The sequence below is a fragment of the Bactrocera oleae genome, chromosome X, assembly GCF_042242935.1.
Source record: "Bactrocera oleae isolate idBacOlea1 chromosome X, idBacOlea1, whole genome shotgun sequence".
Classification (NCBI taxonomy): Eukaryota; Metazoa; Arthropoda; class Insecta; order Diptera; family Tephritidae; genus Bactrocera; species Bactrocera oleae.
Window position 1 is genome coordinate 29,286,869 of NC_091541.1, and position 27,525 is coordinate 29,314,393.

At 35.3% G+C, this 27,525-nt stretch overlaps 1 protein-coding gene across 1 annotated transcript; it reads right to left on the bottom strand.

Moving 5' to 3' along the window:
- Nucleotides 1-206: 206 nt before the first annotated feature.
- Cals (calsyntenin 1) lies at nucleotides 207-27,117 on the bottom strand. Its single transcript, XM_070112725.1, has 11 exons — nucleotides 26,958-27,117; nucleotides 12,848-13,128; nucleotides 10,998-11,140; nucleotides 10,436-10,936; nucleotides 10,260-10,367; nucleotides 7,846-9,031; nucleotides 3,929-4,447; nucleotides 3,788-3,871; nucleotides 3,584-3,714; nucleotides 3,398-3,521; nucleotides 207-743 (listed from the first exon to the last, which is right to left on the bottom strand). Exons 2-11 carry the CDS (start codon nucleotides 13,005-13,007, stop codon nucleotides 667-669), a joined length of 3,033 nt encoding a protein of 1,010 aa, XP_069968826.1. The 5' UTR covers nucleotides 13,008-13,128; nucleotides 26,958-27,117; the 3' UTR covers nucleotides 207-666.
- Nucleotides 27,118-27,525: the final 408 nt, after the last annotated feature.

The window sequence follows — 27,525 nt, forward strand, 5'->3', positions numbered from 1 at the left end:
ATGACGGCATCGATTTATCGTTTTCTTGTTTGTGTATTAGCATTTAAGTGTTTATGATATTCACGTATATGTTTTTTTTTTATCTCATTTGTATTTCTAGTTGGCATGCCCATAGCATATAGAATAAAAATGTTATTGCCGAAACCACTGTTTATTTGAAAAGTCAAGATGTTTAACTAGACCTTTATTTTAAATGAAACAAAAAATTTTCTTACATAATCATCATGAAGCAATACTTGTGTTTCTTTCTTTGTTTATTAATTTGTATTACACTACTTTTACACTCGTACATACATAATCTCATTTATATATATATTGTATGTTTAAATTAATACACTTCAAATACGAGTAAATTTTTAACCTTTATTCTCTCTCTAACTCTGTTATTTTATTTCCTGTGCAGCTTTTACATGATAAGTAATTAATATATGTATATATCAAATACAATTATTTTAATGTGTAGGTGTTTGCAATGTTTACAACGTACGCTGTGACAATGACTTCGTTGAACAGCATTCTTTTTTACCGGATGTAGTCTACAAAATTATCATTGTGGTTTTCTTTGCCATTTTTTATCTTTACATTTGCTTTTGTTTAATACCTAAAGTTATTTATATGCATAAGCTTTTATGGCATTCGAACGTTACACAAAAAGTAATTTAAGTTTTAGTTATAAGCCGAGGTAAACATGTTTGAATTATCCCATTCCAACTGGCTGACATTTGAAACCCGACCTTTTACCACTGAAAAAAGTTAAGAAAAGCTTGTTATAAATATATTTTATTTATAAATTCTAAAATAAATACAAGTAAAACACTAACTTCGGTTGAACCGAAGCTACTATACCCTTCACAAAGTAAGAAGTTTTCATACAAATATTGGATGCTGATGGTTCAGTTTGTATGACAGCTCAAATGAAAAAGTTTTCGATACAAGCACTATGTTCTTTATTATATACACTCACTTCGTTTCACTACTCCATTTTTCTTTGTGACGGAGATATTTAAATTAAAATTAATGTACCAACAACTGCTGTGAGTGAGTACCAAGCCCATAATTTTTACTACCGCACGACGAAATATTTTCGGTTAATTTTGTTAAGTCTTCTTCCATAGAGATATGAACTCAACCAAAGGAAGAAAATATAATAAATTAGGCATGTGAGGGAAAAGTCATTAAGAGGTGCGTAAATCGTTACATATATTGTATTAGAGGTAAGCGGTTGAGATCAAGGTCTAGACTGATTTCGTTCATACTCAACGCTAATGCTAAAAATTATTACATGTATGGGTGTATGCATTAATTCGTGCGGTTTTTTACGAAAATTAAGACTTTCTTGTGAAAAATTGTTATACATTTAATGTTCAAAGTATTGCTCATAGGAAGCTACGATGTTTGCCCATCTTTCTGGCAGTTTGTGGATCCCATCCCAAAAGAACTTCTCCGGCTTGGAGGTCAAGAAAGAATCAATCCAATTTCTGATACCCTGTTCTGAAGAGAAGCGTACTCCGGTGAGGGCATTCTGCATTGATCTGAACAAGTGGTAATCGGAAGGTGCTATGTCTGGGCTATAAGGCGGGTGAGGTAGAACTTCCCACCCACAGTTTTCCAAATAGTTTTTAACTGGCCTTGCAACATGTGGCCGAGCGTTGTCATGATGAAAAATTATTGATTCGTGTCTGGTCGCATATTCTGGTCGTTTTTCCGCGATGGCCTTTTTCAAACGAATCAATTGTTTTCGGTAGAGGTCCCCATTGATCGTCTGACCCGATTTCAATAGCTCATAATAGAGTACACCCTTGTGGTCCCACCAAATACATAGCATAACCTTAGCAGCATGGATATTCGGCTTTGCCGTGGATGTTGATGGTTGGCCGGGCTTCACATACGATTTCTTGCGCTTTGGGTTATCATAATGAATCCATTTTTCATCGCCAGTGACAATGCGATGCAAAAACGACTTCTTTTGGTGGTCGACGTTCGACGTCTCTTGGCTTTAATTCATAAGGCACCCAATTTCCAAGTTTCCTAATACTTTTGCAAGTGTTTCTTGCGTCTGGCATGCATCTGCGTCGAGCAATGTCTCCAATTCTTCGTCTTGAAGTTTGTTTGGCTGTCCGGGTCGTTCTCCGTCGTCTAAGTCGAAATTGCCACTTTTAAACCGTGCAAACCACTTTTGGCACGTTCGTTCGGCTAAAGCATGGTCACCATAAACGTCCAGTAAAATACGATGGCTTTCGGCAGCACTTTTCTTCATGTTAAAATAATGAAGAAGAACTCCCCGCAAAAACACTTTATCTGGTACAAATTTCGACATTTTCAAATGAATGAAACAAATTGTTGTTCACGCTCAAACAATTTATATCTATTGAAAACGACCCGAAATGGCAGTACCTTTGAATGAATATAGCCACAGATGAATACGACGCGAAATAATACTAGTAGAGCCCTCTCTTATAAAACCGCACGAATTAATGCATACACCCATAGTATCTATATAGGAACCGGGGTAATTTGTCGATTTCACCCATTTTAAAATCTTGATTTAATAGCATAGGGGATGTTCGAGTTTCACTGCGGCAGTATAGCAAGGCATCATATTCGACACAAAAATGTTGCTGTATAAGAATGTTATCAGCTGAGTATCTGAAGAACAACAACGGTGTCGCAATATTGGTCCAGCTAATTGTTTGCTCGAACAAATTCATATATTCACTTAATTTTGCTAAATATCTTATATATTTTTTTATATTGTATATATAATTCATTATATCCTCCAAGTTGATTTTTTTATTTTGCAAATGGCTCGAGAAGTTTAAATTTTTGCCCTAAAAACAAGGAACCAACGTAAACAAGCTCGTTATTTTTAATTTAAACCGTGCCTGGTTTTTAGTACCAGCTTCTCATGAACTCTTCGAAGCCGTCTTAAAACTTGTAAGCTCTTTGTCGGATAATATACCGACGCAAGCCGTAAGCCATGCAACAGCGCGCATCATATACTTCCCGAGTGAGGCTTAATTATAAAAAATTGTGAACAGATTACGTTCCTCTGGCATCAAATCAATTTATTTACGCCACGTTTATAGTACCGTTTATAGTACGATATTAGTAATGGAATTTAATTATATAATATATTACTTAGTTTGTGAAAAACTTACACCGTTTATTATTGCAGAAATAAAATCTATGAGATTTCTATCGACAAACTCAGTGAGTAAGTTTTCATTAAATTCGTCGATTTCGTACAAGGACTGCTGAAGTACGTATTCGATGATGAAAGACTGTTCACTGTTAAGTGCATGGGTGCGTTATTTATTTATTTTGTTTTTAAGATTTATATTAGGCAAAGAGAAAGATGTAATATTTATAGATGCTATTTATCAAATAAAGTGCATACCTTCTTCATCTTCTGATTCTGAATTATCAGAGTCGGAACTATCTTCCGATACAGCATCAGTTTGCATTGGATTTATTGTAATCGTCAACGCGGAATCGTCCCAGACCAAGCTTTCATCGGCAATCTTTAGGAAAAAAAAAAACATTTTGTAAACATACAGAATTTTGAAAAATTAGCAGTATCAACCTTTGGACACGGCTGCCTGTCCGTGTACTTAAGACCGTTGTTTTTTAAACGAGCTATCGACAATCCGCATAATACGACCACCAAAAATGCGCAAATCAAAATTATGAGCATTGTCGGATGTGAACTCTCAGCTATTTATAAAGTAAAATATCAGTTATGCTCTAAAATTCGGTGTAAATATTAACACGTGAAATTTTGATATACCTTTATGTATAATTGAATGGACATGTACTTTGGGCTCTTGTACATCGTGTGAATGCATCATAGCATGTGCGAAGAGTCTCTTATCTATAAAAAGAAAAACCATTTTTTTGTATGTTTGGATCTACCCATAGTTCAACTTACCAGGCGATGTTGATCCTACAGCACCACCACTAATTTCATAGGGTGAGTGTTCAGTTACACCAAAAATTGACGCTGTTGTAGTTGTAGTCTTAGGTGCAAGTTTGGGATGCAACACCGTTAAAGTCAATGTAAATTCTTGATTTTTAAACTCAGAATTCAGCTGTGTACAAGCTAATTTGAAAACACGATTTAAATAGTAAGCCGGCTTTTTGTTACTATACAACAGTGCCTTCAAAACGTCCAAATAATTTTCAATAGCATCATTGCCTACCATTTCCACGCCATCTTTATTTATATTGGTCTTTATATCCAGTGTTGAAGACAGCGATTCATCACCGTCCACTTGAATTTCCTCATGGTCCGGATTTAACGATGGAAACACAATAACACTACACGAATCCAAGTTTTGCATATTTGGCATGATTTTATTGTTTGCGTTGACCACAGTTATGTTGATATCGCCCAGAATATGTACACCGCGTTTAATTTCCGGATAAGATACCAAGTTATTTGTGTTACCTGAAATTAAACCCTTCCTTAGATAATAGCAGATATGAGTGATATAATAAACCAAAATTTTGCATTTTTTAATTAAAAATGTCACTAATGGCAAAATCGCTAGTATTAACTCGTATTCCTCCCGCTGTAGTAATACAGTTATTTTCAAAAAACATTTAAATTTCAGAATCAACAAGACCTGACCGAATATTATATAAACAGTTAATAATATGCATTTAAAACATTAGAAGAGGAATCTCCGCCAAACCAAGTTTGACTGCAGCGTATTTAACATAAGTAAGTTAGTCGTGCTATAAATTCTATGACAATGTTTACAATGCATACAGCGAGGAACAATGCTACAAGCATAATAGTTTTGTGCACCTAACGGTTGTTTGTATCACCTAGAACTAATCGAGACAGATATGGAGTTATGTATGTATATGGTATATATAAAAGATCAGGATGACGAGACGAGTTGAATTCCGAGTGACTGTTTGTCTATCCGTCCGTCCGTGCAAGCAATAACTTGAGTAAAAATTAAGATGTAGATGGGCGTAACCGAACCATTGCCACGCCCACAATACGCCATTAATCGAAAAACAATACTGACTGTTATTAGACTGTTATTCGAGTGAGCGTGGCCCCGTCCCATAATATGTTTAATGTACATATCTCCTAAGCCGCTAAAGCTATAATAACCAAATTCACAGAAGACAAATCTTTTTAGGATGATAACCACTCCCCATATAACGGTTTTAAGTAAATAAATACGCCAGAGACATTAAATTTTGCACCCGAGATGATATAAAATGGATTTTTAGGAGCCGATGTCAAAATTGGACAATGAGCGTGGCATCGCCGGTAGGTAACATAACTCTAATATTCCTATGTCGCAGTGCGAAAATGGGCAAAATCGAACAAAACCCACGCCTACTTCTTATATAACACAATTTAAAATTCCATCTGATTCTTTCATTTTCCAATGTAAAAATCAAACACCAATGAATATAACGGGATAAAACTTAGGACGAATAGTGCCACCTTATGACTACGAGTTATCTCAATAAAATTGAAAAAACATGACTTTACACCTTATATATGGAGATATCTTAATGAAATTCAGAGTCCATTTTGTATGTAGTAATGCCACAAATATATAAAATCGGGAAATTTTCAAACTTCCGGTAGGCTTTATACCGTATATAGTGGTCAACTGCCAACCGAAAGGTTAAAAGTCTTATATTTGGTATATAGGAAATGTAAGATGTCTGTACGGAAATATCTGAAATTATATTATACTACATGTAATGATTTTCGTTATTCTAACAAACCTAATGCCGAATATGTCTGTCAATGTATGAGTTATATTAAATATTTATAAATTTACTTCTTCACGAGTATACCTGAGCAATGTCAAAGGTTAATGCAATAGGCTTAGACCTTATATACCCTGTTTAGTGATCTTCACTTTCCAACTTAAAAAGTATACAATGACATTAATAGTTCAGCACTGAATATGAATGGAGTTGGTCTAGACCTTGGTCGAAAGCTCATATCCCTAATTAATTGAATTCCGTTCCTCTGGTTGACGGTTTTCAAATCAACTCAATATATTAAATTTAGCCTCTTCGGTTGAGTCTATGTCAGACATATCTTATTTGCAGATAATTTTCATATAATTTTCGCTGACAAGAAGTAAAATATACATAGTTATAAAATTAATTGAGTCTTTGACCTTCGATCTAAGTTAATAAGATACCAAATTTGATTGTAATCCATTCAGGATATCATCGAATAGTGAATGTTGAAATCTTTCGCAATATTTTAATATAACGTTTTGCCAACACCTGACGGTATTTCCCCTGCTTTGATCTAGATCCTGCAAGAGTATGTAATGTTCGGTTACACCGGAATTTATTCCTTCCTTACTTTAAATTATAATTTGTGTGCAATGTCTACGCATATACGAGTATAATTATCAGTTCAGTGTTTGTTTTCGCTTATTAAAAACGGAGTGGAGCGGCAAAGCAAATATTATTGCAGTGACTGCTTTATATAAGTGTGGAGTTTATGAGCTTCTCAAAAAGTTAACACTTCCACAAAAGGTTTGTTCCCCACGCTATTGATTATTTTTCCAAACGTCTACAGTTGACGACGCAAAGAATTAAACCAATAAACAGTATTCGCAAACGCAGTCGCAGAAATCCCTTAAGAAATAGAAAACTATGTTATGGGAAATGGATATATCGACCAGATCAATTTGAATAAATGATCTCCCCTTGAAAGCTTACCGTCGGTCAACTGATCATCTTCAGACAACGCTCTTAAAGCAAATTAGGCTCAACATGCAAGAGGCTTTTTCAGTGGCACGCGGTCAACGGCCATGACAGTATCCTTTTTACAGATGTAAAAAGTTTACTATTAAAGAAGTTTTTAATAAGCAAAACCACAAAATCTTAAAACGTAAAAAGCTGTTATACCTATACTGTTATATAACCCCTGGTTCAATGTGGTCACCATCTAGCTGCTGTAATGGTTTGTTGAGGAGTCTCCTGAAAAAGCGTTACACTTCTTCACTTCTGTGAAAAATGGGTTGAACTGGACCAAAAGTGTATCAGAAGGATGTTTTAGAAGCCGTGGTAAATACACTCTTCAATGGAGAGTGTTGGTTCTTTCAGCAAGATTCTGCTCCAACACATACGGCGAAAATCAAACAGCAGTAGTTTAACAGCAATATTCCGGGTTTCATAGCTGCAGAGGATTGGCCGTCTGGAAGTCCAGATTTGAATTCATTGCACTACAATTTGTGATCAGAGTTGGAGAACATCGCCTGGTGAATACCCCACAGAAATTTGGAGTCTCAAAAAAAAACTTTGGTTAGAGCAGCGTCGTCAATACCAATAAAAACTGTGCGTGCTGCTACTGATTATTGGCCAAATCGTTTGAGGGCTTGTGTGAAAGCAAAATGTGACCATTTCGAATACAATTCTGTTCATCACTCATTTAATATATGCATTCTTAAATAAAATTAACTTTATTAAAAATGTATTATAGTTTATTTTTTATAACTGCCAGAACTTGTAACAGAACTTATGGTTTGAATATGTATAAAAAAAATTTTACCATTAATGAAGTAGGAAATTCAAATAACATTAAACACCACCATTGTGTGCATTCTAAAAAGTTTATGTAAATGTAGTACCAACAAAGTAAATGAGGTCAACTGAATATAATCTACAAATTATAAGTAACACATCTCTGGCATAAAATACCGAATAACCCAGAGTGTCCTTACTATACATCTATAAACATACTCTCAATGTTAGAAACGACAATTTAACTAATAAATTATTAAACACTGTATTAAAACGAGATACTAGTACTTACACATGTGTAATTGATATTTGATAGCTTACCACTTATTATAATTTTAGCTTTTTCCTCGTTAATAATTTCCTCTTGCATGTGCTGCCCCTGATCGTTTACAGTGCTTGGTCTACTAGTTATGAAAGAATACTTTTGTGTATATGTGGATGTCTTCAATTTGTCTTTGAATTCTCCGACGTTCATTCCACTATTGTCTGCTATTCCTCCTGACATTACCAATTGGCTGGGCTCGTTAACCATGATGTACGTCTCGATGATAGGTAAACGAGTGGCGCTCTGATTAATGCACATCATGGTTGTGCGGACCTCAATATTGCGGCGGCCAATTGTTGGATAATCTTTAACGTTAACATACTGAATTTTTTGCAGTAGCAGTTCAACATTGCTTTTGCTTTGACCTTGAATGTAAATTTCATTCATTTGAGCATTGGCTTGTACCTGTGAACCAGCCTCTAACAAATTCTCTGGAGGAGGTAACAAGTGCTCTGCACAATTGGTACCGCAGCGCACATCTTCCGCCGAGAGTATCGTATTGATTGATACTTTTATCTCAGATATATCTCCATTGAAACCATGTTTTAAACGATTCTCAGAACTCTGATAGCAGGCACCCACTGATAGAGTAGTGTTGACCCCATGAGCGGCATGCAACGGCCAATCGTCTATGACTTCCGGGTTGTTGTTACGATCTTCGACCGAGTTTTCAAAACACACACCATCAATATATAAATCAACTTTGGACAATTGATTGACACTCAGAACATAGTGATGCCATTCGTTATCGCAGACGTGCGGTATTTTCCAACGCCACTCAGCAGGACTGAATATATTTAAGTCCCCTTCGTTATAATTCTTGCGCAACAATAATATCAGTCGACAGTTGCGTACAAATAATGCCATATGATGTCGATTCATTTTGTGATCATCGGCGCTGCAAATGATGTGTTCTTTAATGTGCTTATTGTCTGACGCCATGCTGGAGTGTCTAAAAATTGTTACTATACTGAAAGAGCGTGTCGAAAAGTCATGGTGAGTAAGAAGTGCGTCTGGTACGATTACACCAGTAGATCCATCGAAATGAAACACAGGTTCAAAACCCTCATCGTAACTAAGGTCCTTTGTCCATTCAGCATTTCGAGGCAATAGGTCGATTAAGGACAGGCTTGTCGAGCAGTTGCTAATGTCACGATCGCAACCAAAAGAAATATGCTTTGTCTGAAAGAATATTGAATGGAAAACAATCAAATTTTAACAGCTATTGAACCAAAATATTTTATGTGAAAAGCATCTCATAGAATTACATTGGACGTTTGATTGAGAGCTGCTCTTTTAATATAATAAATGCGTGGAACATTTTTTTAACAGCAAAGTCCCAATCTTTATACTGCTATTAAGGGTTGTAGACTGAGAAAATTAAACCCATACGGGACGGTGAACTCAACGTTTCTCTTCCCCAGTAAAATAGAATTGCCCAATGGTTCTGTGGTCGACAGTGAAATCTATGTATTTACCGATCGATCAAAAGGATACACAGAGCCTTAAACTAAATTCCTACAATTAAATTTTTAAGCTATTGTTGGCATAACAGAAGGTAAGTGGGCTTCTGCTCTCACCAGAATGTCAATTAACTTTCTAAAGGATAGCCAAGCGGCAATTAAGGCTATCCACAGCGCCTACACTAAGTCTCACTGCGTTAGGTCTTACAAGTATTCTATAACTGAACTTTCAGAAGACAACTGGATAAAAATTACACAGTCATAAAGGAATAGAAAGAAATGAAAGGACAGACAAGCTGCTCGAAGCTGCCCCAGAGCATTCAGCCCTGTTAATATTTGCTTGAAGCAAGGGACTCTAGAGGAACACCTCAGGGCAGCGCTATCAAAACAGGGTGCACAAAAGTACTTTGAAGAAGCTTTGATGGTGGTACTTTTAAGTAAGAGGAAAATCAGTAACATTTTAGGGGTAATCACTGGGCACCTACCTCCAAGATCTTCTCTTTAAAAACGTGATAAAGTGGATTCAATAGAATGAACTGGAACAGTTAAATTCTACTTAAATACTACTATACTATCAAAGATGTTTTCCTAATATTCGTTGTCCCTCGCCAGGTACTTGTAAGCCCTACTGAAAAAATATTATTATAGTTGATATTTGCCAGATATGGCTCCGTTTTACTTTTTCCTATTTCCAAAAATGAAGAAAGTTTTACAAGCATAGGTGACATTAAAAGCGCATCGCTGAAAGAGCTAGAGGCTGTCCCAAAAATTGTGTTTGAAAAGTGCTTCAACGATTGGAAGAATAAGTGCATAATATCGAATAGTGGCGATTTAGAGGCGACAACATTACTGCATACAAATGAATAAATATTTAAAAAAGAATCCCATTATGTTTTAACAAACCGCTTATTTACTTACTAGCTTTGATTAAATTTTTTGTTACTTACCTTCAAAGCCACAGATGTGTGAATATTCAAGTTCTGATTGCTACAATACAAGTCACAAAGTTCCAGGCGTGCGTTTGGGAAGAGCGAAAGGCTTTCTGTTGTCGATGCCTAGATATATACTAAATTTAGTTCTATATATTTGCTAATTTTACAAATTTAAATATTATTCGCCTCACCGTATAGTCTATGCGTTCGGGTATTCCGAGAAATCTCGCTTCACAAACGCGACGCACCTTAATGCTCACCATAATTGGAGCCGACTCTTTCATCGCGCAATCGTATGCCACCACCGACAAAATGTGATTATGCGAAGCTTTGTGTGATAATGGTTCAGTATTCTTGATTGAGCCCTCATTATCAATGATAAAAGGCTGGTCATTGTTGAGTATCTCATATTTACAAACGTCGCCAAATAAAGGTGTACAATCCTTATCGGTCGCCTCAACTCGTATAATTTCCTTATATAAGCGTCCCTCATCAACTTCAGTTACATACGAGGGCTGAAGGAATGTTGGTGCGTATTCATTAATATCAATAACAGTTATATGAACATTGGCCGTGGCCGAGTGTGTGCCATCGCAAAAAATGGCCATAATCTCAAAATGATAACTTTTACGTTTCTCACAATTAAGTGTGCGACGAGCCTTCAAAATCCCTAAATTGTTTACTAATTCAATCTGAAATTATAATATACGCATTTATAAAAGGTTTTAATTTTTTCATGTTTATTATACGCACTTGGAATGGTATTTCATGATATGGTTTCTTTAATATTCGAAAGTTGCATATTTTCTCCTCATCTACTTTAATTAGCGGTGTTATTTCAACCAAAGTCTCATTTTCACGTATTAATCCATGATAGGATTTTTCCAAAACGTTTTCTGAAATGGTAATATGATATGTAATATACATATTTATGAGAATTAATTACTTTTATACTCTCGTAGTAGGTGGCGCAACTATACTCGTTTGGTTTACCTAATGGTAGTTAACGTATACTCCCGGATATCCTATAATTTGGTTACGAGCAAGGGTAAAATCTATCCACGAACTATCCCAGCTTTCATATAGGTATTATATTGAACTTGAAACGGTGTGTTTAAAGGAAAAGGTGAGTATTGGTTTTTCGTGGGCTATGTACATTCAATTAACGATATTTTGTTTTTGTTATAATCGGGCACATATGTTTATCATGAGCTCGCATTAGGAGCCAATTTCATTTAGCACTTTAAATGTTGACTGAGGCATTCAGTGAGTCCACTTTGTTTCAAAAAAGTGTTTATAAGTGGTACAAGCGCTTTACAGAAGGCGAGAAGCTGTTGGTGACGATGAGCATCCTGAAGGTGCGACCACGGCAACAAGCGAAGAAAACATCGAAACAATGAAATTTTTCTTGAAAATCGTCGAATCACTATTAGGAAAGTTGCAGAGGATGTTGGCATATTATCCGCTAATGCCATTCAATTTTCTGGAATGCTGTGAGCATGAAACGTATGGCAGCGAAGTTTGTTCCGAAATTGCTACATTTTGAGCAAAAGCAATATCGCATAAGTATCGCTCAGGAGTTGTTGAATGACGTCCAAAACGATCCGGGTTTGCTCAAACGATTCATAACTGGTGACGAAACGTGGGTGTATGGCTATGACGTCGAAACCATGGCTCAGTCATCCCGATGGAAGCTGCCAGATGAGCAAAGAACCGAAAAAGGCACGCCAAGTACGATCAAATGGAAGGTTTTGCTCACTGTTTTCTTTGATTACAATGGTGTGGATCATCATGAGTTCCTTCCAAAAGGTCGTTCAGCTAATAAGGAATACTACAAGGAAGTTATGCAACTTTTGCATGAAGCAATACGACTCAAACGATCGGAATTGTGGAAAAACAAATCGGGGATTCTGCATCAGATAATGCCCCAGCTCATATATCAATGCTTATTCGTGAGTTTTTGGTTCAAAACAAAACCGTAATCATGCCTCAACCACCTTATTCACCAGATTTGGCTCCCTGCGACTTTTTCCTATTCCCAAAAGGAAAGCGTTTTGTCACAATTGAGAGATAAAATCAGAATCGAAGAAAGAGCCATACCGAAAGCGCATTTCAGAAGTGATTCGAGGGTTGAAAAAAGTGTTGGCAGAATTGTATTATATCCGAGGGGGATTACTTTAAAGGAGACAAAATAGATATTGATGAATAAATAAGTACTTTTCAAAAAAATTCAAAATTCACATTATCCTTTGATCACACCTCATATTTGTCATATCAAATTTTGACTTCTCTTAACAAAACTGCATGGAAAGGTGTTTTCGAGTACAATTTAGCTTAATGCCAAAAGTAATTGCAAATACTACCAGGTCAGATCTTTCCAGGCCCAAGCCCAAATGCACCCGATATAAGAATAACAGTTGCGTTTAAACTATATATATAGGCCAATATATACGATATTTTAATAAAGAATTAAGATATAGGCAATCTTTAATTCGAAATAATTTAATTTTATTGATGATTCGAACAAAAAGAGTGAGACCCTTTCAATATAATGTGCCGTTCCAAAGTTAGTTGGCGCTTTTTTTCTCAACTGGTCCACTTACCTTTTTGTGACAAGTAATCATCATCGTTTTCATTGGACGAACTCATCTGGTATTTGAGGGAAGTCATGGACGAACCTGTTGCTCTCGCTAACCCGCAACTCAGCAACAGTAAACTTACCGCCAGAGATGCTACTGTGGTATTACACATTCTGCTCAACATTTTAAAATTATCTCAGTAGTGATTTCCTTTTAGTTGTAAGATTAACAATTTTCGAGACTCCTTTTGAGTTTTACTTATTTATTTTTGCGGGACTAGAGCCGCGTACTTATCCGAAGTTTCCCTAAAAATAAAAATAAAAAAGCATACACTCTTCCAATATGTTGTTGCAGAGTACAATATAATAGTTCTCTTCACCTAACGGTTGTTTGTATCACCTACAACTTATTGAGTTTGATATAAGATTATGTATATAAAAGTTCAAGATGATAAGACGAGTTGAAGTCCAAGTGACTGTATGTCTGTGCGGCCGTCCGTCCGTCCGTCTGTGCAAGCGATAATTTGAGTAAAAATTAAGATATCTTATTGAAATTTGGTACACATGTTTCTTGGTACCATAAGAAGGTTGGTATTGTTGATGGGCAAAATCGAACTACTGCCACGTCCACAACACGCCATGAAAAGAAAACCTATAAAGTGCCATATCACTGAATTAAGATAGATAACGGTAATTTAGTACAGGAGATCCAAGTAGCCAGGGACAACTGTGGGCTAAGAAATTTTTTAAAATGGGCATGGCCCCATCCCCTAAATGGTTTAATGTACATATTTTCCAAGCCGCTTAAACTATATCAACCAATCTTGGTGAAAAGAAGTCATTTTACCAACTCTTGAAATTCTTTAAAAATGGGCAAAATCAGATAATAACGACGCCCACTCCTTATTTAACAGCTATGTTGAAAACCACTAAAAGTGAGATAACTGAATGAATAAATCCACTAAAAACATCAAATTTCATAAACATGCTGGTAAGCAAAGGTTTTATAAGAGCAGTTGTAAAAGAGGCACCGCCTACTCTTAGGCGAAATCCTTTATCTCAGAAACTATTTGACCAATTTGGTGTGTGAGGTTACTAAAACATTCCTAGCAGACACTGTGAAAATGAGCGAAATCGGATGACAATCACGCCTACTTCCCATATAACAGACTTTTAAATTCCATCTGATTCTCTCACTTTGCAGTATGCAAATCAAACATCAATGAAGTTATCAGAATAAAATTTTGCCCAAATAGTGCCTTTATGGTATTTCATCTTACGTCCAAAAATTGATCGAAATCAAACCACAACTTGTGTTCAAAATGGATAAAATCGGGTCAAAACTTCTCTTAGCCCCCATATACCTAACATAAATATTTTCGAACCTCCGGTTCGCTCTATACCGCATCTATCGATCAATATGTAAGAAGTCTTAATGTATCCTCCTGCCTGAAGTGGATGAAATCACGGCAATACTTTCAATAGATTAATACAGTGTTAGCCATAAACACTATCGTAACTAATTTTCTGCAAAAAAATAACAACTGTATATTAAAGTTAGGATGAAAACTGTTTTATTTATTAGTTAAACAATAGACTTGCATTATGTCTGTTTTAATTCAAATCGTTCCCTTTCATTGCTTTTAAAAGCTTCACACAGTTTTGGAAACTAGTACAGGCAGCACAACTTCTTCAAGAATTTCGTCTCAAACTCTGTGCAAACGGCGGTTAATATGGTCCAGCTTTTAGTTTTTTACATTTATTAATTTCCTCACCATGTATCCACACAAAAATCAAAAGGATTCTAATCCGAAGAAGAAGGGGGCGATTCATCCGCTAAAATGAAACAGGGCATATGGTCTTTGCACCACAGCTAAACAATTCTTGCTTTTTGAACCGGGGCAGAATCTTGTTGAAAGCAGTATGGATTATTGCAGACTGGATACATGAGCAGAGAAGTGTCCAACAAGCACTTTCTCCAAATAATGTTTTGCGTTAATTTTTATGCCTTTGTCAATAAAAAGGAGAGGGAGTTTTCCTTTTGCAGATATGGCTCCGCAAACCATAATAGAGGTTGTGTTTTGATACCTTTCAATGTTCAGAGGTCATTAGGCAGTTTCCTTCCAGAAATTGCACAATTTTTTCTTATTCGCTCAAGTACAATCTTCACCAGACTTGGAGTTCTGACCGTGTAACTGCGACCAGGTTTTTTGGATATTTTAACACTACCACCTGTCTTAAATCGAGCCACAGTACGTTGAACGAATCTGCGATTAATTTCAAGGCTCTGGAGGATCTTAACAATTTCACTTGTTGTTTTCCCTTGAAAATGTAACTTTTTCACCAGATCTCTGTTTGATTACATTGTTCACAAAAACTGAATACCAATTGATAATACTTATGCGTATATTAAAAATATATGTGACAATAGAAATGTGTAACGGGAAAACATTAAAACTTAGTTGGCTCAGCATAACGAAGCTTCAAACAAGTACGACAGTTATAAGGGCCCACGCTGTAGAGTGTTGCAAATATCGGAAAGTGATTCCAAGGCTTTGATCCAAGTTACAAATTGCGAGAGTATAAAATGTCTGGTTACACCCGGACTTAGCTCTTCCTTACTTGGTTGAATAAATTTCATTTACGAATTATTTGTGGTGTATTGGTTTATTACCCCTACTAATATCCGCGTATTGGTCTGTCAGGCCGACTAATAACATTTGCGTATTTTTTTTATAAGCCGAAAAAGGCAGTATATTATGAATACCAAATCTTTGAGACTGATGGCTCCTCCAGGGATCTTTCGTTTGACTTTAAGCTGGAATCGGTTTATTTTTCTTTTACTTTGTCTAGAGACAAGCTAACCCTTGTTCGAGATTTCTTCGAAAATTTTACGACTTCTGTCCATACCAGTCCCAATTTATCACAATCGACGAGAAGTTATACGATGTTCCGAACTAAAATTTGAAGTGATTAGATTATATATATAATCTAGACTCTTCTCACTGCCGTTGAAGATTTATGCTGTTTTATAACATTTAAAAATTTACTTTGTTTTATATTTAATTAAAAAAAAAAATCATTATAATGTCATATCTTTATATATATATATATTTCTTGTGTGCGTGTGTATGTTACTGAACTCCTCCTAGACGGCTGGACCGATTTTGATGAAATTTTTTGTGGGAGCTCAAGGGGATTCGAGGATGGTTTAGATTCACAATTTGGTCTACTGGAAAATGTTTATTTAACTAATTTTTCATTTATAAGTAGTTGTATTGTTAAAGGATATAAAGTCTACCACACTATACATCCAGAAAATGCAGCAAGGGGAGGAGTGCGGTAATAATCAATGAAAATTTCAACCATAATGAGGAAATGAAATTGGAAGCGGAAGATATACAAGCAACGACAATAAATATTAAAACAAAGAATGGTAACATTACGGTAGTTAGCTTGTACAGCCCCCCGAAACACAATATTAAGTGTGATAGATATGAAGGATTTTTCAAAAACATAGGAAAACGATTCATCATTGGTGGTGATTTTAATGCTAAACCCACATACTGGCCTACCGACCCAAACAAGGTTCCTGATCTTATTGATTTATTTATCATGCAGTTAGATCTGGATGTAGAAAAACTGACCAATGATATCCAGTACTCAGCGTGGCAAAATACATCTGAAGTTTGTTTGGAACTAATTTTTGAAAAAAGAAAAGCGGGGAAAAAAGCCAACAAACCAGAGCCCCACAAGATAAAACTAGACTGAATAACTTAACGTCTCAATTGAAAAACGAAATTAAACAATTTAAGAACGATACCATGAGTGCGTTTCTACGTGAACATACAAATTACTCAAGTACTGAATATTCACTTTGGAAGTCCACCAAAAGACTGAAGAGGCCAATTATGCAAACCCCTCCAATTAAAAACATTGAAGGTAGCTGGGCTAGAAATAACTATCAGAATTTTTCAACCTAACACGATGGATGACACTACACTGTTACCAAACACTATTGCACAAGAAAATATGGAAATACCACGGGTCACTCTAGCTGAAATCAAAAACGAAATTAAAAATACCATGAACCCTAAAAAAGCTCCTGGTTTCGACCTGATCACCGGCCCGATACTTAGAGAACTACCAAGGAAAGCATTAGTTAAAATAACCAATCTGATTAATGCATCATTCAGACTACAATATGTACCGTCTTTATGAAAAGTGGCTGAAGTTATTAAGATACCCATATCTGGAAAGCCACCCCATGAAACCACATCATACCGACCAATTTCTCTGCTACCGGTTATGTCCAAATTGTTTGACAAACTTTTATTGAAAAGATTAAAACCAATAATTGATGAGAAAAATCATATTCCAAATCATCAATTTGGTTTTTGGTATCAACACTCTACGATTGATCAGGTTCATCGAATAACTGTTACAACTGAAACAAGTAAGGAAGGGCTAAGTTCGGATGTAACCGAACATTTTATAGTCTCGCAGAGTCAAATGGTATATATATATACTCGTTTGAGATTTCTTTGTGGATTGACCGATATTTTCGGTAGAAGGTCAACTATGGGCACTGGGGTCCACGTATTTAGTACTTAGGGGCTTGAACAGTTTTGGTTCGATTTAGACAATTTTTGGTCACAAGGTGGCATACCTTAAACGTATTATTCACGCAAAGTTTTACCCCGATATAATCATTGTTGCTTGATATGCATAGTGGAAAGTGAAAGAATCAGATGGAATTGAAAATGGTGTTATATGGACAATTTCGCACTATAACATAAAAATATGAAAAGAACGTTATGCACCGGTTGAAATCGGTTAAGCAGATCCCAAGATATGGGTTTTCACCTAAAAGTGGGCGGTGCCACGTCCACTGTCTAATTTTGAACGCGGTTCCTATAAAGTCATCTCATACCATCCCAGAGATAAAATTTAATGTCTCTGTCGTATTTAGTGCTTGATTTATCGCGCTTTAAGTAGTTTTTAACAGTACCGTTATATGGAGAGTGGGCGGAGTTGCCACCCGATTTCAATTATTTTCACACTGTAGGTAGATGTTCTAAAAACATTTGCTTCCAGTGAATTATAGCATACTTTAAAAAAAATTTTTAACTGCAGATGCCCCTCCCTAATGTGATCCTGTGTACCAAATAACAGTCTTGTATCTTATTGCGGCAATTTATTTGTTTTTGATTAATGGCGTATTGTGGGCGTGGCAGTGGTCCGATTACGCCTATCTGCAATACCAACCGTCTCATGGTACCACGAAACATGTCTACCAGGTTTCATAATGGTATCTCAATTTTTATTCAAGAGACAGCTTGCACAGACGGACGGACAAACGGACAGACAGTCACCCGGATTTCAACTCGTCTCTTCATTCTGATAATTTATATTTATGTAACCCTATATCTAACTCGATTAGTTTTAGGTGATACAAACAACCGTTAGGTGAACAAAACTATTATACTCTGTAGCAACAAGTTGCGAAAGTATAAAAAGCGAATTACTCGTGTATTTTCTTGATTTGTTTATTCCGAGTATTTAAGTTATTAAAATGTACAAGTTTCATTTAAAATTTTATTATGTAAAATTGCAAATCGTAAAGAAATCCATAGGGGGAAATTGCTTAAACTGTAAGATTAAGCCATTCTACGGTACAAAATATTATTAAAAACTACAATAATACTAATAGTATCGAAAATATGCCACGGTCTGGCCGACCCAGAAAGCTTTCTCGGTGAGACATAAGCTCCATTATAAAATAAATCAACAAGGATCCGAAAATAAGTTCCTCAAAGTTGTCGGATTGCACAGAAAAATGTTCGAATATAAATGTATATTCAAGAACTGTACGTAATGCGTTACGTGATTGTGGATATAAAAGTAGAGTAGCACGCAAAAAACCTCTAATATCTGCGAAAAATCGTAAACTTCATCTTGACTATGGAGTTGGATGTTTGGTTTTTATAGGTGGTACTATTGACCGCTTTGTTTATTAAAACATATTGGAACACAATTTGAAGGCAACTATGACAACGATCCAAAGCACACGGCGCACGTTGTTCGAAATTGACTTCTAGATAATACCCCCAGACAACTCAATTCACCACCACAGTGACCAGATATAAATCCGTTCGAGCATATTTGAGACGTTCTAGGAAAGAAAATACGAAAATATGACATCAGCAGCCGTGAAACCTTAAAAACGGTCCTTAACCGAATGAATTACTTTTTTGTCTCGCAAATAAAGTGTATGTAGAACTTTTTCCTTGACTGTGTATATATACCTATATATGACAATATTTTGTAAGCCGTATTTGTTAATAGAACACAAATGGTGAGAATTTTAGCTCAAATTGCTATAAAATTGTAAATTTACTGTAGAGCTTTTATCATAGTACTTTTGCGATGAAATAATTCAATTAAAAGAACAATGTGCTTCGTTGAAGAGTGAAACATTGCAATAAGACAACATTTTCCAACATAACAGGTTTACTATATAATTTCTCACCGATTAAGCTAAAAAATATAGCCGTCTTCTAAATAATTTGCATCACAAATCCTTTAGTGTTTTTGTTAGTCAATAAGTCTTCAATTAAATTAATTTATTTATAGAAGGTGAACTAAATTTCAAGTATTTTGGTACATTATATTGGTGCGGGAATATACCGGCCAGAATTAGACTTAAGGCAGCTTTTCAAGTTACCGGACCACTGCAATATATTTCAATTAAAGGTTCTTGCTATTGGGAAAGCCGCGGAGCTGACCTCTAATGCATCAGCTGGCAACTCCAGGGTAAACATCTACGCCAAGCAGCAATCAAGGCAATATCCTCAGTAGATAATTCATTGATGCTAAGTTACTGAACAAAACGATTCGGTATTTATATTTAGGTTAATGTTCCCCATTTCTTTATGTACTGTTACATGGAATGTTACATGGCTATTTTATTTGTATTGCTATTGAATTAAAAAAAAAATCTGAAGTTATATGCTGCATGCAGAACCTTTCTTAAAAGCTCGTGTCCTCCGAAAACTCAGAACGGCAAAGGGAAACTCTTTTGCTGGACATCGGAACTATCAAAGATCAGATCTTCAAGTAGAAAACTCTACAATAAAGCCCGCAAAAGTGGTTCTAGCTACGGCTGGGTACTGTGTCGGACAGGAAGTCGAAAACAATGAAAGCCAAGAGAGTTCCATGGACATCCTTCTGCGAAAGCATTGAAGTGTTATCTTAGAAATGAGGATGGTGACTGAACTTCGAGCAGCTAAGAGTCGTTAAACTACTCCTAGACGCTCACTTTCACTGGACTTACGGAAGGCAGTACAGCCTTCTTAGATCTTTTGGACGAGCGCCAGCTCACATAGGCGGGCGTTAAGTTCGTTCAAATCGTTTATGTCCCCGGAAACTGACTGCAGCATATCTGCGGAACTTCAGCTAACAGTCAAAGTGTAATGCAGCAGATTGGTTCCTATCTATGCGAATTGAGTTAGTTTAAACCACATTTTTGAAGCTTAGAGGCAGGTAAGGGTGGCGTTTATTCCGAAGTCCGGCAAGAGCTCTCTGTCGATTCCAAGGGTTGCAGGCCTATTAGTCTCTCCTAGTTTTACTTTATTTTTGGCTTTGAACTGCAGTATACCGAGAAGCATGATATTAGGGGCTCAGTATGCCAACAGCAAAGGCAGATCGGAACGCACTAATCTGCATGCCGTTATGTCATGACTGGACTAACTATCGACTTCATTGCTTGATAACTTGAACCACTGCCTCACCAGCAATATCATCAATCTACTTCCATATTTAACTTGTCTGGCTGCCTGGCCACAGCTAAATCGTCGGAAACTGTAAAACTGTAAAAGGTAACAAGGTTCACATCGCCGCAGTTGTAGGTGTCCTAACTGAAATTTTCTCATTGGCACTCACGACTAAGGATTTTGGAGAACGCAACTTGTCAAAGTTGCATGAAGGAAGATGAGGTGGAAATATCTAGACATTTTCTTCTCCTCTTTACAGCTTTCGGCAGACTAAAGTTGAAGCATCATCATCACCATTAATTTAATTTTCATGAGTTTCAGGAATCAAACGTAAATGTTCGTATTCGGATTGCGCTTAACTCCTTCATGCTTACGACCGATAAGTTGAAAAAATTTCCCTATTAAATGTTTATTTTATTATGAATTCTGTGGTTTTTGACAGTAATCCTCCTTTTTAATTCAAAAGGCTATTTATAATTAAAAATTTTGTCATGTTATTGAAATTGAAAACACAAGTCTAAATACATAGGTATCATCGAAAAATGGACGAAGATAATATTTCTCCCGTTATATGTATGTATATATTAATGATCATGAGCTAAATTCCAGATGTCTGTTCGTGCGTGCATGCGATAACTTGGGTAAAAATTATAACATCATAAATTTCAGTACCTATGACTAATTTTACATCGAAAATATCGGTCAGTCTCTGAGATATATAGTTTAAAAAAAGTATAATTAAGAAAATACTTTCCTTAACCACTTCATACCTAGTTTAAAGGTGTTCGAACTTCCGGTTAACAATGTGCGAGTTATTTCAATGAAATTCAGATCACCTCTTTTTCTGACAATAATCTGTGCTTGCGCTGAAAATAGTAAAAATCGGATTGGTTTCTCTCCTAGTCTTTATATACGTACCTAATAAAAGGGTTTTAAAACTTCCGGTAAACTTTATAACATATAATATATATTTCATATATTTTGCTGAATCTGTGAGGTATCTTAATGAAACTCAGGAACAATATTTTTCTGGTAAGTCTATAACGTGATGTCAAAAGATAAAAAAAGGGATAAAATCAGCTCCTTACTACTCCTCGCCCCACATGCCTAAACCTATTTTCCGAACGAATGCTAGATATTGGGGACGGTAGGGTAGAACTGCAACCAAGTACACAATCCATTAAACCGCCAGATAATTTCTGCATTGTACATACAAAAAATTAAATAATTGACAAAATTTTCCGGGCATACAAAATAACTAAATGAATCTTAACCAGCTCAGTACTAGAGCTATATTAGCTGTAAACAATGCACAAGGTGGCTCACGAATCGTGCTACAAAAACAAATCGTAATAACTTTTTTCTGTGCTAGTAATTGACTAACATTTTTTTTTTTTGGCAGGTTATTATTAAGATTTTTCAAAAATGAATGCTTGGGATACCGAAAGAGGGTTTGGATAGTGCAGCGGTAACATTGCTTTGCAGTCAGTCATATCCGTGGGAAAGAAACTCACACGGGATTTTGGCGGCACTCCCCAAAGAAGATGGATCATTACGCGGTTGGTAAACATGTTTAATAATAAAACAAAATAACATGGGTAATTCATGATGACTTAAACCTGTTTCCGTACAAAGTTCAATTAACAATCCGTTAAATCCTCTAGCATTGCCTATTCGCCGGGAATTTTGCAAAAAAATAATTGAAATGGTCGAAGAAGACAATAACTTGATAAACTGCCTATTTATTTCTGATGAGGCCCATTTTGACCAAAACGGAAATATAAACAAGCAAAATTGCCGAAACTAAATCCAGAAATAGTCCACGAGACCGAACTTCACCTAGAACGAGTCACTATGTGGTGCGCTGTTTCACCAAGGTGTATTGTCGAATAGTGCCAAATTAAATAAACGTAAAAAATAAGAAAAACGTTACCTCAGTAGCACTGAAGCTATGATACCCTTGACAAATACAAAAGATTTTTTACAAGAAATTAACTCATGCCAAATTTCTCAAAGATATCTTTAGATGCCTAGCGGTTATAGCGATTCGATCTGAACAATTTCTTCGAAGATTACAAAATTACAAAAAGTTTGTATGGCAGCTTTATGTTATAGTGGTTGGATATCGACGATTCTGATAAATGATTTCAGATCGATATTTCAAAAACTGAGGGAGTAATTCGAGTATATATAGACGGACACGTCTAAATCTACTGATTATTTCTAAACATACATATGTATATATTTTATAGGGTTTCCGACGTTTCCTTCTGGGTATTACAAACTTCGTTGCAACCTTAATATACCCAGTATAGGGTATAATTATCAGTTTGATTATCAAGAATTAAGGAGATGTACCCTACCTCATAATATTTAATCTTATTAACTAACCACTTTGTAAATTTTAATTTTGTTTATAATAAAATCACTAAAATAAAATAATTCAACATATCATGTTAATTTGTGATTAATATCATCCCAAAGAAAATTTTTATCAATCCATTCAAATTTTGAAACAATGATCAAACTTTTTTTACCGTCTATTCGTCATCATTCATAAAGAACATTTTTATTCTAGTGAAAATTTCACTATAATATTATATAATTTATTTACACCTTAACCACAGCAATATGATTGTAAGCCATTCACTATTTCGTCGAATAATGAATGTTGAATTCTTGCCTAACACCTTTTAATATAAGGTTTTGCAAACGCCTGGAGGTGTTTCATCGGCTTTGATGCTTGCAAATTGTGCAAGTATAAAATGTTCAGTTGCACCGGCACTTAGCGCTCCTTACTTGACTTTTGTATGCTGATTTGTGACTATAAAACAGAAGTCGGCATGAGAGGAACTGTGACTGTGTGGGTAAGCACGAATATAAAGACAACTAGTAAGAACTATCTACCCTTACATTTTGAGGTTTTATTCATTCCTTGGATTTATCTCCGCGCTTCTTTTTTCGTTTTATTACTTATCCCACAATTAAAAGGAATATATTGGATCCTAAAAACCTTAATTTTATTGTCGCCTCAAACACCAAACGGCATTCACCTCATATATAATTTCGCGCGAGGCACATTCGCCTTAGTAGCACGACCATATCCGAAGTCATCTCGTCGCTCTCTCTACAACGACTGAACGATAGAGTGTAATGGCCAATTTACATAGAACTTTTGCTTCGCTTTGTGTAAGACATTTGTTTTGACAGAAAAGTTCGATGTACGCTTTTGAATGATGCGTTAACATAAAAAGTTTTCGGCGCAAAGCCAAGCAAAATGTTGGGCAATTCTCATTTTTACGCTTTGTCAAGCAACAGTCGCCTCTTTAATTAGAGATAAACACTGAAAGCAAATCGCTCATTGTGACATACCCTTTGTTTTCTGCGCTTCGTTGTTTTTGTTTAAACTGTCACGGAAAGCGACGAAAGTTGTATGTCAATGGGCCTTAAGTGTGCGTGTGAAGTCAGTCAGCTTGCACAATTGTGCTATGAAATGACGACCACTGCTGCAAAAGCAAAAATAAACAAACTAGCTGTAATATTTACACACACAATTACATTATACATGTACATTTACTTATATACATGAAAAACAATTTCACATTCATAAGGCCATCAGGTACAGTTATAGTAGGTGAAAAGTATATAATATATATGTACATATAAATATAATATTTTCGATTTCGTATCACAAAGTCGAACAATATGTATGTGAATCACAACAAATTGCAACTGAAGCAAACTTTTAAGGAGTTGCACTCTTTTTACATCTGCTCACCAATACACATGTAAAATATTTTTTTGCCAAATATGTGCGCGAAATCCTTCTTTGATATTTCATTAATTATAACACTATATTCCCATTTTTTATTTTGCCAATTATTACAAGCAAATATTGCATATTTTTCATAGCAACAAGGTCGATTTCCCCATAATACTAATGTATGTATTCTTAGTTTTCCCATTCGCCTGCGTGTTTGTGTGTGCAGATATGTGTATGTACTTAATGGAAATTTACGTTTTAGTGTTTGACATTTTCCACATTGTACTTTGAGTGTGATCCCGATTATGGGAGTTTTAATTATCTTTATAAATACAGACATTTTACTAGATATAAGCTGACAGAGTTTTGAGTGCTTAAATTTCTTTCGGTAGGTTGTAAGTTACGAAAAAACTTATAATACACTCACAACATTTTGCGTAACGTATTATAACTAATTTTACGGTAGTATGTTAGAACACCAAATAATATAGACAGGGGGTTATATATACATATGTATGTATATAGTGAAATAATTTGACTAGAAGAAATGGTATCAAAATGGATGCCTGGTACTATGATCGCATTAAAAAAATAAATAAATTATATCATTGCCATATAATGGTATATTCACGCTAGCAATGTATTTATTACCACCATTTTTTAATCTATCATAGTCTTTGCTAAACAGTGCCAGCAGTCCTTGCGTGGAAATTGGTCTAAAATAACATGAAATCACTTATTCCACAAATAAACACAAAAGACGGTGCTGTGATGAAAGACTGATTCATCTGGTATGATGCCATTCACAAAAATTGCGATTGTAATAACACAATGCCTAGATATAAATACAAACAAGAAAAAACGTTAACTTGGGTTACTCGGAAGCTATTGTATAATAGCCTTTACAAATACAAAAGATTCCTCACAAAACCAATATAAAAAAAAATCACATACAGACGATATACACATCGGCCAACATGTCACATGTCTCAATGAAATGTTTGTTCTATCGTATCGTATCTGTCAAACATTTATGAAATTCATATTGCCCTCATATTTATAATAAAATTATATATCCCTCTGAATTTATATTTTGTATCGATATTTTTGACCGCTTAGTTAGCACTGACTCCCTAGACCATATTCTTAACAATACATTCTTGTATGCACGAATTGGTTCCAACAGAACTAAGCTTACCTCATTTGCTGTTGAAAACATTATATGTTAACATGCTTTTTACGTAACGTGCTTTTTTTTAAATTTTTTAACTCCAATGTTGGAATTAAAAATTCAGGATTTGGGAGTAATTTTTTCCTACGTATTTGGGATTGAATTTTGTCTTTTATTTTTCGTTCCGGTATTTGGGACTAAACTTTTTTTAGTTTTATTTTTATTTTATAGTGATACCGGATTGATGGAATTAAGAACACTTTTTTTGTAATCTCGTGTTTGGGATTTAAAAAAGAATTAGTTCTAATGTTAATTCAATTATTTTTCTAATGTATTATATGCAACCCTGGTTACAATTATATTTAGTTATTATAACATGCATTTATTTTAAGTTCCCTCGTAGCATTAGACATATACATATGTATGTTAAAGTTTTTGACGTTTATGACGAAGATATATGAGAATACCAGGAGTGTCTTCTGTCGCTACTACAACAACAATATATGTCAGATATTATATGGGCATATATTCAAATTCGTGTGTGTGATAAACTATCCTATATATTCAAATATTAGAAATAAGAAAACGTTTTTGGAGTAGTGTAACTGGCACTTCAATAATTCAAAATTTTACATAATGTTTCCCATTTCCATTAGATAGGTGTTTTAGAGTATATTTGACAATTAATATTATTATAACCAAACCCGCACACCTTCGCAATAGTTTCCTTTCATTGTGCAGCGTTGCAGTGGCGTCAACACAACAATACACTATTACAAGCAATAACAATGCATATGTCACTAAACAACACAATTATTTTATCCTTTCATTCCAACACTTAAGCGATCACCAAAAACAGAAAAATCATTTTATATATGTACGTATGTAAACTAAATGGAAAATTTTTACTCAATCACTAAAATCCATAGTATATTGCACATAGTATTGCACGTTTGCCAATTTTATATGATTCTTGCTGTTGTTGCTATTTATCGAAATTTTCTTCACCTTTTTTTTTATTATTACTGTATTTGATAGGTAACTTTGGTTATTTTGTGGCAGCTGCCAAACTTACAATATTACCATCAGCGTGTTACAAACATCTCTTCGATTTTTAGACGCCCAATGAAACAAGTCTATACATACAAAAGTACGTATCTATGAATCTTGGGATTGCCTACATAATGCATATGTGTTATGTACTTTTCTATCACTTCATTTATTTGTTTGAATGTTGGTTCTTTACCTTTTCTCACTTAATATGCATACACATTTACACAGGGATAGAAAAGAAAAGAAAATACGGGCGATGACGACTTATTTAATGATGCACACGGCATGGTTTTAAATATCGAAAGAAAATTTTGTTAGCACATTTAAACAATGACACAGAATCAAACCGCTCATGTTGCCTATAAATACATACATGAATTTTCATATTTCAATATAACATGCACAGCACAAAAAACGTTAAAGGTAGCTTTTAGCGCATATACTGTCGCTAAAAAAGATGCGAAATATGAAAATACGTAACAACAAACAAATTCTTATTTTATAAGAAAAAATAAAATATGCAGAAGTAGCGAGCCCACTAACTGTGCATTGAACTAACTTTGGTTGCAACCCGTTTTTCTTCTGACGTTAGCAAATAAAATCGTTGTCCACAGTAACGTCCAAGAGGAGATTCCCCGCGTACACTGAGTTCACACACGAAGACTTTTGACGCCCGAACTTTTTGTTGGCGAAGGGACGACGAGGAAAGACGGAGGTACCGCAGCGCTCGAGCTGGATGGCACACTTTGTGTTCGTGTTCGTAACAGTTCGGTGCTACGCGATTCAGCATTCCTTTTCATTTTGAAACTATTTCCATGATTGCAATTGCGCTCGGTTTCAAACAATCTATTAATATTCCTATCACTCAAAAAACAACTTCAATGGCAGAAATATTTCAATTCAAAATTCTCTTGCTCATGCAAAAACTTTAACGATGAATG

Coding starts and splice junctions, on each gene's coding strand:
- Cals (XM_070112725.1), bottom strand. CDS start 13,007: ATGTTGAGCAGAATGTGTAATACCACAGTAGCATCTCTGGCGGTAAGT. Junction 11,141..12,847: donor TGATTACTTGTCACAAAAAG/GTAAGTGGACCA, acceptor TTACCATTTCAG/AAAACGTTTTGGAAAAATCC. Junction 4,448..7,845: donor AGCTAAAATTATAATAAGTG/GTAAGCTATCAA, acceptor GTTTAATTTCAG/GTAACACAAATAACTTGGTA.